Source organism: Camellia sinensis, chromosome 5 (genome assembly GCF_055761805.1).
Source record: "Camellia sinensis isolate YWXY chromosome 5, ASM5576180v1, whole genome shotgun sequence".
NCBI classification, from domain to species: domain Eukaryota; kingdom Viridiplantae; phylum Streptophyta; class Magnoliopsida; order Ericales; family Theaceae; genus Camellia; species Camellia sinensis.
The window spans coordinates 25,249,128-25,261,492 of NC_138965.1; the positions used below are offsets into that span (position 1 = coordinate 25,249,128).

At 30.3% G+C, this 12,365-nt stretch overlaps 1 protein-coding gene across 1 annotated transcript; it reads left to right on the forward strand.

Moving 5' to 3' along the window:
• Positions 1-4,212: 4,212 nt before the first annotated feature.
• Positions 4,213-9,200, forward strand: LOC114258637 (universal stress protein PHOS32). Its single transcript, XM_028198626.2, has 4 exons — positions 4,213-4,669; positions 7,717-7,877; positions 7,990-8,108; positions 8,938-9,200. Exons 1-4 carry the CDS (start codon positions 4,471-4,473, stop codon positions 9,032-9,034), a joined length of 576 nt encoding a protein of 191 aa, XP_028054427.2. The 5' UTR covers positions 4,213-4,470; the 3' UTR covers positions 9,035-9,200.
• The last annotated feature ends 3,165 nt before the right edge of the window (positions 9,201-12,365 follow it).

Sequence of the window (12,365 nt, forward strand, 5' to 3'; positions counted from 1 at the left end):
ACACAAAAATACAACTCAACAATCATGTACGTTCAGCGCTGTGCAGAGTTTGTTAAGAAAAATTGCACAGTTTTGGTGCAATTTTCACACACTGCTGTTTGGCCCATGGGGGCCCATCACGGGTCCCGTTTTGATAATCTGAACCGTTGTAGAATTCGTCGAGTACTATATGTTTGTAAAAAATCACATTGATCGGATATCGATAACTATATGATCAAATCAGTTTTGTATAAAAAAATGGATGGTGTTATAATTAACGATTGAAAAAAAACAAATCTGATCTGATAGTTATCGATATCCGATCAACGTGATTTTTTTATAAGCAGATAGTACTCGACGAGTTCTATACATTGAACGGTTCAGATTATCAAAATGGGACTCGTGATGGCCCCCACGGGCCGAACAAAACCGTCCAGTACAATGTCCAAAAAGTAGTCAATAATTTCTTACCACCAATTCAGCTGTGCAGATTGTACGGCTGTACCACACACATCTCTAATATTCTCTTACATACTTTATACAATTTTTTAATATATATTTTTTCATAAAAAGTCAAAAAGTTAACTTAAGCATCCATATTTTTTTTCTTAACTCTTTAATCTAAAAAGATAAAAAGTGCATTTATTTAAGAAATCCCAAATAATCCCTTAGTCTATGGAAGTAAATTGATGTAATAGTTGAAGAGAATAAAGTGTAATTAGGGTTATGACTAAAAATAGTATCATGAGTTCTATACATTGAACGGTTCAGATTATCAAAATGGGACTCGTGATGGCCCCCACGGGCCGAACAAAACCGTCCAGTACAATGTCCAAAAAGTAGTCAATAATTTCTTACCACCAATTCAGCTGTGCAGATTGTACGGCTGTACCACACACATCTCTAATATTCTCTTACATACTTTATACAATTTTTTAATATATATTTTTTCATAAAAAGTCAAAAAGTTAACTTAAGCATCCATATTTTTTTTCTTAACTCTTTAATCTAAAAAGATAAAAAGTGTATTTATTTAAGAAATCCCAAATAATCCCTTAGTCTATGGAAGTAAATTGATGTAATAGTTGAAGAGAATAAAGTGTAATTAGGGTTATGACTAAAAATAGGGCAAATTACATATACACCCCTCGAGGTTTGGCTAAATTACAGATGCCCCCTGAGGTTTGAGAAATTACGAATTCCCCCCTGAATGCTATATTTGCATAAGAAATTAAGGGGTAATTTGTTATGAAATATAAACCTCAGGGGGCAAATTGTTATGAAAATACAAACCTCAGGGGGCGGGATGTAATTTTCGAAACCTCAGGGAATATCTGTAATTTAGCCAAACCTCGAGAGGTGTATATGTAATTTGCCCCTAAAAATAGTATCATGAAGTCCAAACTGCCAAAAAAAACAAAAAAAATGACAAAAAAAAGGGTTAAGTGCTATAATTTTAGTTCAGAAGGATAAAGTGACGTTGGACAATAATTGAGGGGTTAAAGTGTAATTTATCTTATTTTTATTAATAATTTTATATAAATAATAAATGTACGCATACATATATTACGCTAACCTTATAAAATTTATGAATAAATTACCAATAAATTTTCTAATATTTGTTTAAAATAGAAATTATCTTTTGTGGTTTTAAAAATTACAATTATTTCTTATAATTTTTTTTACGTAATAAAATTAACAAAAAATATAAAAATTTTAACTAGTCTCCTACGCAACAATAAAATTATCATTAAAAATTATTAATTGACTTAATAATTTATTAATAAAATGGATCATTTGTTATGCAATTAAAACTCTTAAGAAGCGAGATGTAATTTTCAAAATTACACAAGATAATTCGTCTTTTAAACAAATCTTTAGATGTGTATTTGTAATTTACCAAAACTTTATTATATTATGTGTTTGGCATCCAACTAAAAGAGTTTTATTTTCATTTTATTTTTTTATCTTTAATTATTTTATTTCAAAATTTTCAATTTTTTCACTTTTCAAGTCTATCTTATATACACGAATCTATCAACAAAAAAAAAAATTACACAAAATCCAAATTTTTTACTAAAAAAAGGGGGGGGATAATTTACCAATACAACTTTTGAAATTTGTTTAAAATATGGATTTTCAGAATTTGTCACCTAACAAAGTTAATAAAAATAATTAAAATTTTCAACTACCTTCCTATAGAAATAATAAAATTATTAGAACTATTAATTAAAATATATTTTTGATATCATTAAAAATTATTAATTAACTTAAGTTGATTAATGAAAGGGAATCATTTGTTTATAAATTTTAAAGGGTTGACTTAATGGTTAATTAACTTAATTTCTATAGGGGCCATTAACATTTTAAGGAAACTTCAATGGTGCATTTGTAATTTATCAAAAAAGATGACCAAAAACAAATTGTTCAATATTTAACTTTTTCTAGTGGATCAGAACATAAAAGTGTAAATTTTTTTGATTTTTTTAAAAAATTTATTAAAGACAAAAATAAACCCATAATTTTTTTTTAAAAGAAATAAATAAAAAAAAAACTAAAAAACCGACCCCAAAATTTACCAACAATCTAAAAAATCATCAATATAATTTACAAAAATGATTGGGAGTTCTAATAAAGGAATTCCAATGAGCTCTAATGGAGTGAACCTTACTGTAATGTGATGTTTTGATCTTATTTTTATTTTTATTTATTTTCTGTCACATTATTAGAGTTCAATTAGAGTTTTAAAATTAAGAAATGTATCATTGTTTTATAATTTATTTATGAAAGGTTAGAAATCAATACTTTTAAGCACATTAATTCATCCATAATGATGATAAAGAAATTAAATCCTATATTATTGGTATATAATAAATTAAAAATTTACATTTGTTATTTCGACAATGCTACGTAGCTCAAATTTTGTGGCTCAAAAGTGGCTCAAATGGCCAAAACGACGTCGTTTTGAGTACAGAACAACATAAAAATGGCCAAAACGACGTCGTTTTGGCCATTTGAACCACTTTTAAGTTACAAAATTTGAGTTGCGAGACATTTTCCTTGTTATTTTACAAGTGAAATTGTCAAAGGTTTTTAGCAATCTTTAACATTTTCTATCTTATCCTAAACAAAAACCAATAAGATGCCCCCAAAATCTCAAATACCAGTCAAATTGTCAGAGATTTTTAGCAATCTTTAACATTTTCTAATGTATCCTAAACAAAACCCAATATGGGTCTAAGACGCCCCCAAAATCTGAAATACCATCAAACCTAAAAACCACCCACAATCTCAAATACCATTCGATACAATTTATCCCAAAGAAAACCATACAGGGGTCTAAAATCAGGTAGCCTATTGAGGGTGGGTGATTAATTCTATAGTAGCGCCATGTGTTACTTTATAATATTATAATCGACAAAAAAAATATAAAATATTAATTATTTATATTGAATAATTAAAAAATATAAAAAAATATACTTAATGATAATTGATAAGAGAGTTTGATCACATGGTATTTTAAAATTATTGTATAATTTTTCAACATTATATATTATTGAAAAAGAATTATTTACCCAAAGGCTCTCTAAATTATTAAAAATATCATTTCAACCCCTTAAGTTATAAAAACTTGCATCTCATAAATTATTAAGAAGTATTATTTTGACCTATTAAATTATAAAAGCGTACAAATAAATTATTTAAACTATTGACATATTTCACTTTTACTCCTTCCATTACTGCATTAATATTTTTTAGATAAAAATACCCTTCAACATTCTATATAACACACCCAATAACACATCTTCTCAATTTTCTTCATTTTCTGTTTTATTATTGTTTTTTTAAATATTATTTTGCAAACTATATTTACAAAGAATATTTTAAATAATAATAATAATGGATGAATGCTTTTATGGTTAAATTTAAAAAAAAAACAATAATAATGAAATTGTAAATATATAAAGCGCTTAAGAATATTTTCGTCTAAAAAATAGTTAAAAGTTTGGTTTAACCATGGTACAGTAATGGAAAAGGTTAAAGTGGAACTTACCAATAGTTTAGGAAATTTATTTATACGATTTTATAGTTTAAAAAGTCAAATTAAATGATATTTCTCAATAGTTTAAGAAATTTATTTTTACGTTTTTATAATTTAAAAAATTAAATTAATATTTTTCAATAATTTAAGGGGTTATGTGTAATAAATAAATAAATAAATAAAAAACCACTGCTTTCAAAACCACCAAACACATACTAGAAACTGCCAACAGATTCTCCTTTTACTTTAAGCCCATCATCATCATCATCATCATCATCGCCAATCACTATACCAAAACCACCTTCTTCAATCGCACCAAACAGACTGCTCCCAAGACACAAAAACACGTTTCCTCAAAGGAAAAAAAAAACGCAAAAACACAAAAACACAATAGAAGTGTATAAGTAAGCATTTCCAAATTCCAACCGCAAGATCAATCTTAAAAAAAAATGGCAGAGTGTGAAGCAAAGGAGAGGAAGATATTGGTGGGCGTAGATGAAGGAGAAGAGAGCATGTATGCTCTCTCATGGTGTCTCAACAACATCCTCGTCTCTCAAAATTCCAAAGATACCCTCATCCTTCTCTATGCCAAACCACCTCGGCCCTTCTACATGGCCCTCGACGGAACAAACAGGAGAGAAGTCCGAGGTAATTTTATTTTGGACAAACTATACTTATAAAATTGCTTAGTTTGACTTTCGTGTCAATTTAATTTTTATAATTTATTGTTTAATTTTTTGTCAATATAATTCAATTAATACGACTTATTTGAAAATGTATAAACCATTTTAAATAGATGTCAATTTCTAAACCGCTGAATAAATTATTTTGTCCCTATTTTCAAACTAATTTTTGAACTGGTGTTATTTGTTGGATCCCTTACCCTTCCCCTTCTCCCTCTTTTAAATTAGGAGTTCTTCCCTTGGATCGATCACAACTTATTTTTATGATATGAAATTTCATGTTATAGACCTTAAGGCGGTCATTGTGAATCTGAAGACAATTGTTGTTGCAAAATAGAAATGTTTAGTTGTTAGGACACTACTATCAGGAGTTTTTTTTTTAATATTCTAAATATATATATATAGAGAGAGAGAGAATTGACTCAATTTTTAAATTATTTGAGAAATTAATCTAGTTTTTAAAATTACATTTTAAAAGTACGATTTTAAAATTGAAATTACATTTTTGAAATTGAAATTATATTTTTAACATGTAATTTCACTTTCAAAACGGATGTTAAAAATGTAATATATCTTAGTGAAATTTATGTCATCACAAATTATATTTTTAATATGTGATTTCAAAGTGAAATCATTAAAAATATAATTTCAATTTAAAATTATATTTTTTAAATGCAATTTTAAAAACAAGTTAATTTCTCAAATAGTTTGAAAAGTAAATTAATTTTTTAAATTATTTTTTTATTTAAAATATTAAAAAAAAAAACAAACAAACAAACAAACTCATATAAGATATGAAAAATGCTTCGGACCCCACTGGGAGTCGAATCCCAGTGAAATGGCGCGCCGTGAATGAACAAAAAAAAATTATTTTATTTATTTATTTTTTTATTTTTTTGAGTTTCATTCGGTAGAAACTTGCCACCTCATTGGCTGCGACCCCCACTGGGGTCTACAGCAGCTCTCTATCAGATATATATATCTCCAATTTGGTGCTTATGTTCCTAGATTTTTCCTTGATTGAGTCATGAAATGGTCCCACACAAATGTGAAATTGACCAATAGAGGAGTGTATTTTATTCACACTATGTCAATAAATTGTGTTTAGGACTAGGGATGATTTGGAATGTTTTGAATAAAATATCTAAAAAAATAGAGAAAGTGAGTAAAAAAATAAAAAATAAATGTTAATTGATGTGACTTAAATAAATATATTTATGTAAAAAAAAAATACATTTTTGTTAGTGGATATCAAACACCTACTTATACAGTGTTATTCCCCATACCATATTACTCCCTCCGTCCCATATTAATAATCCCTTTTGAAAATTTTAAATTTTTTAAGGAAGGATAATCATTATATTTTGAATTTAAATTTTAAAGAGTTAATTTTAAAAATATCTTTTTATTTTTATTTTTAAATATATTTATAATTACTTTCAAGGGGTAATTTTGAAAACATTTAAATTTAAAATTTTGACTTTTCAAAATAAATATCACAAAAAATGAAATAATGGACTAAGTCCTGATTTGGATATCATTTTAGGATTAAAAAAAAGCATAAAATGACAAAATAAACTAAATAAGTTAATAAAATAAAATATCATATTAAACTTATAATCATTATATTTTTTCTTTCACAAAATCAAAAAAGTCAAAAAAATTTAAATTTAGGCTCCGTTTGGGAAGAAAAAAGTCAGGTTTTTTTGGCTAAAATAGCCACAAAAAACAAAATAGGCTATTTTAGCTACAAAAAACAAAACATCAAATCCAACCCATAATCATTACAATCCTCTCCCACAAAAAAAATAAAAAAAGTCAAAAAGTCAAAAAGTCATTCTCAAACCAGGCTAAAATAGCCCAGGCTAAAATAGCCAAAAAACTAAAAAGCCAAAAAGCCAACCCACTCCGCAAACGGAGGCTAAAACAGCTAAAAATATCTCAACACAAAAAAAAAAGGGCTATATTTGCCAATGGCAAATGAAGCTTAATAGAATGAGACGGAAAAAGTACTTATTAATATCTAATAGTAGGAAGTTTTTCTTTAAAATATTCCCAAAAAAAAATAATTCAGAGAATTGGCTCACTATTTAAAATATTTAGAAAATTAATTTTTTTTTTTAAATATTAAAAAAAAAACTCATAATATCTTATATTGGGTGAGTCTAACATGTAAACTCCATAACATGTCAGATATATATCTCATTCTGTGTTTACGTTTCTAACATTGCTCTTAAATCAATTAAAGGAGTTTGTTTTAAGTTATACACTATTAAACGTACCCACGAAAGGTTTTAAAAAAACAAAACTAAAAAATGTTGAAAAAGGTCCACTATTTTTTAGAAAAAATTATAAAGAAATCTTAAGGTTTAAATTTTATAACAAAATATATCTCGTTTTTTTAATTATGTCAATTTAAATTTTAATCTTTTTATTTATTTTCATCTAAATCATTTATCTATTTTTATTAAGTAAAATTAACGAAAAAAATAATATTTCATTCATTGAACTTCATAAATAAAAATATTTTATATACCTATATTGATTATAATGATTAAAATATTATTTTTTTTGTCAATTTTTATTAGACGAAAATAAGTAAATATTTTAAATTGAAAATAAACTAAAGATTATGATTTAAATTGATAAAATCAAAAATTAAAAATTTATTTTGTTATAAGACTCAAACTTTAGATTTTTTTTTTTTCATTTTATAGTTTTTCCCTTTTTTTTTAGTGAATATTTTTAGATTTTATTAAAAAACTTTTACTTTATAGAGATCCTTGTATGTTAGATGGATTTGAAAAGGTAAAACTGACACAAATTTACAAAAGAAATACAAAAAAATAAAAAATTTAGAACAAAATATGACTTTTTTTTTATGTGATTCGAAACTCATTCTAAATTAACACAATAGTCAAATTACAATATCATGAGTGTAATTTGTCTTTTTATTTTAATCTTTTTCATCTTGAGATTGAGTGGTGCCTTGATAAATTGTAATTATTTTAGGGCACATGTTCTCAACTAACGTAATGGCGACTATGGACAAGTATACCAACGAACTGGCTGAGGCTAACATAATGGCGACCATGGACAAGTATACCGATGAGCTGGCTGAGTCTGTGATAGAGAAAGCGAAGAGGCTTTGCAAAGAGATTCATCATCTTGATGTGTGTACTCTTTTCTTTCTTGTTTGTTTTAGTATTTTTGTTGTGTTGTGAAGGGTAAAATAGTCATGTTAAATAAATGTTTTTATGGATTGTGTGTGCGCTTGCATTGTAGGTTAAGGTGGAGACGAGGGTGGAGAGGGGAGATCCAAGGGATGTGATCTGTCAAGCGGTGGAGAAATCGGGTGTCGACATGGTGGTGTTGGGAAGCCACGGCTACAGGCTCATCACGAGGTGGTTCACTCTCATCTTTAAACTTTTTGATTTTTTTTTTATTTGAACCAATCACATTTTGCAAAATTGGATTATTTTCAGTCTGAAATAATGTTTGTTCTATTTGATTTTGACATTTAAAATTTTGTTTGTGTTTTTTTAAATTTATTTTTAGTGATTTTTTAAATATTTTAATCATTTTTAAAAAACTTTTTAGATCTATTTGATCTAAATGCACTTAAAAAGTAACATATATGTGGAAAAAAAATCACAAAATACCAACAAAAAAAAAAAATCACCTAATCTACATATTGATATTTTGTAATTTTTTTCTTTTTTCTTTTTTTTTTTGTATTTGGTAAAAAAATTAAGATCGTTGTGACAAATTTTAAATTATTTATTGATAAAATTGTGTGATTATAATTATTAAATTAATTTTTTTTTTAGTAAATTACAAATACAAACCCATAAGATTTGCCTTAAACACAGATTTGTCTTATGTGATTATGAAAATTATAAATAGCTTCTTTTCAAAGTTTGTCATTTAACAGAAAAAATGAAATTCCTTGACAAAGAGCCATTTGTATTTTAAGCAGATTTTAAGAAATGAATTGATACTTTACTTTTTTTTATTATTAAATAATTTGCACATATGAGCTTATAAAATAAACAAAATAAATGCATTGATTTAATGAACTTCACCTAATCTAAAAGCTAGATCATTTATATCAAAAGCGTTTTTTTGTTAATAGCATATTACTATTTTGAAAAAAATAATGAATAAGATTATACGTATCAATTGATTAACTTTTTTTCTTCTTTTTTTTTGTGTGTTTAATTTAAATGACAGGGTTTTTTTAGGAAGTGTGAGTAGTCATTGTGCGCAGAAGGTAAAGTGTCCTGTTCTAATTGTGAAAAGGCCCCAGTCAACATCGCCCAGCAAATAATAACAATGACGTTAATTTTACTTCTGTCAATTATTATTTTTTTATTTCTATTTTGGTTTAATGTTGTTTTGCTTTTGTTTTGCTTTGTTGAATAAATTTTCATGAATGTCTTTCAACAATTTTTTCGGCGAAGTTAAATTTCACAATATATACAAATTTTCACGAATAACTTATGTTTCTTTTTTTAATTTTATGGTAACTTTTTTTTTTTCTTTTTGAACGATGAGACCAATCCATTAACAAGCTCCAAGTCAATTTACAAGAGCCGAAGGAGGATTTGACACCCAATCTAAGGGTAAAACCTAGTCTAAGCAGGCCCGAGCTATCCAGTGGGCAACCCCGTTAGCTACTCTGGGTCACCAAAAGAAAGATAGCTCTTGAAGCCGAGCAAGAACTCTAATATCTTCGGCAATAACACTACAATCCCAGGGAGGAACAGAATTACAAAATAGGATGATGGCCTGATTATCTCCAAATATTTCCACCGAAGCCAGGTTGAGAGAGTTTGCAAGACAACACGCAAGTCTGATTGCCAACGTCTCGCCTTGCAAAACAGAGGACATCATGACTTTCTTGGCAACTCCATCCACCATTCTGCCTTTTGCATCTCGAAGCACAACTGCAACAGCACCCTTTCCAGTCCCAGAATTGGTAGCTGCATCACAGAAAATTCGCCACCATCTCGAGGAAGGCAGAACTCCATCCCTACCCTTGGTTATTCCACTAGCCACCCTTGGTAGCTGAATGGGGAGCCCTGCACTAGGTCCAACAAACTCAGTCTCCTCCCTTCTAGCTTTCTCGATGGTAATAAACGGGTTTATTTGCGCATGGTTTGTTACTGGCACATGATTAAATATACACTCATTCTGAGTCTTCCAAATCTGCCACATCACCCAGGTCACAACCATCTTGCACTCCTGAGAAAATCCAAGACACCTGAAAATTTCACCTAGCCACTTACACACCGAATCTACTGAAAAAAGATCGACTTTATGCCCCAGCCCACTATCGAACCATACCGCATTGGTCCATCCACATCCAAAAAATAAGTGTTCAACAGACTCAGGCTCATTAAAACAAATTTGACACACAGCATTAGAAACGCACCTCCTAAAATAGAGGTTCTACCGAGATGCAAGTCCATTAGTACAAACTCGCCACAAAAAATGTTTTTGTTTCAATGGAATGCTAAGATTCCACACAAACTTCCATTCCTTCGTATTCCACCCAGACGATGATGGTGACGATGGTGTGCCTAAATCTCCCCCTCTAACTGCAGATAAAGCATTGTGATAACCAGATTTGACGCTATACTCCCCTTTCGACTCATGCCAAACTACTTGGTCCTCCCTTCCTCAATTGATAGAGGAATGGCAAGTATAGTTTCGTACTCTGACTTTAAGACCATCGCCTTGAGCTTTGTTTTGTCCCAAACTCTAAGCGACGGAATGACTACATCCTGCACTTTCTGAACTGACACTCCCGGCGTAGGAGCAGACCACACCTTGAAATGGCCGATAGATGGGATCCATTTGTGGGTAAACTAGACTAGACTAGTACTTCACGGCCGATCAGTAAACTAGACTAGGCCCACGAGGCATGGAGCCCCCCTTGAAGCATGGAGGAAGTCCGAAGCATGGAGGAAGTCCGAATGTGGGTAGTAAATTCCTTTCATCATACGGCAAAAAAAGAGTTGGGGTTCTTGGCGAGCCTCCACCCTGGGCGGGCTAGCAAAGCTCTGTTGAGCACTCTAAGGTCCAGAAAACCCATCCCCCCATTACACTTAGCCATAGTCATCCTCTCCCAATTGGCCTAATGGATTCCCCTACCTTCTGGGTCCCTTTCCACCAAAAAATTCCGAATGTACGAGCTAAGCTTATCACAAATTTTATTTGGAAGCAGAAAACAAGCCATGGCATGAGAAGGCACAGCCTGTGCCACTGCTTTGATAAGAGTCTCCGTACCTGCTTGCGACAAAAGATGGGCCTTCCACCCTTGAAGTTTCCCAGGGACCCTCTCACATAAGAAATTATAGGCCTCTGCTTTAGAACGACCCCAGCATGATGGTAACCCCAAATATGTAGCCTTGGCCTTGACTTCGGTAATGCCCAACACACCACACACCACACACCACATTGTTCTGCACCAAATCTACATTTCCCGAGAACTGAATTCCAGATTTATCAAAGTTAATGGACTGTCCCAATGCCTCCCCGCAAAGATTAAGAATGCTAAGCACCTCCCAACACTGACTCTCCTTCGCTTTGAAGAAAAAGAGTGCATCATCCGCAATGAAAAGATGCGAGAGGATTGGGCAAGCTCTCCGAATTCTCAGTCCATGGAGCCGCTGCTCGGGTACGCTCTTACCAGTCAATTTGGACAGCACATCAATGACAATGATAAATAAATATGGTGACAAAGGATCACCTTGTCTGAGGCCACTGCTCGGTTTGAAGCTGGTTCTCTTAGCCCCATTCACAGACATTGAGAACGTAACCATCGTAACACACTCCATCACCCACCCAATCCAAGTCAAATGAAACCCCAACTTAGTCAAGACTGCCCTCAAAATAATCCCTATGAACTGTGTCATAAGCTTTATTGAAATCTAATTAGAGCCACATCATTTGCTTTACCCCTGCAAGTCCGGAGTGAATGAAACGCCTTACGAGCTATGATGATATTATCTTGAATAAGGCGGCCTGAAACAAACGCTGACTAATTGGGAGATATGACCTGTCCAAGCACCATCTTCAACCTATCGGCAAGAATTTTTGTAATAACCTTTATAAGGAAATTACATAAACTGATGGGCCGAAATTGGGTCAACCTTTCCGGAGCTTTCACTTTCGGGATGAGCACCAAATTGGTGTGGTTCATTTCTTTGAGTAAATTTTCAAAAATTGAATTCTTAATATCATTGTAAACAAGCAACAAATTCAAATGCGAAGACAAAATCTAAATCAACAATACATAACAAAATATTTTTGTTGAGTTTTAAATAAAACTCAATGAAATATTTATATTATTTTACTATAGAGAAATTTCTCTAACATATACTATGCCAAACACAGTGTAATTTGACACTAAATAAAAAATTTCTATTTCTCTGTGAAATTTCATTGAATTGTTTCAGTGATTTTTTTTTTTTGTGTTTTGAATTACTCAATTAATTCAATTTAAATTCATTAAGTTTGTTGATGTAATTCATAACTTAGTGAAATTTCACTATCATGATGAACATTAATTGTGCGACATTGAAATCACACTATTTTGGTAGGAAAAAAAATAGAAAGAGAGAGGAGAGAACAAAGAGAAATAGAGAGATGAA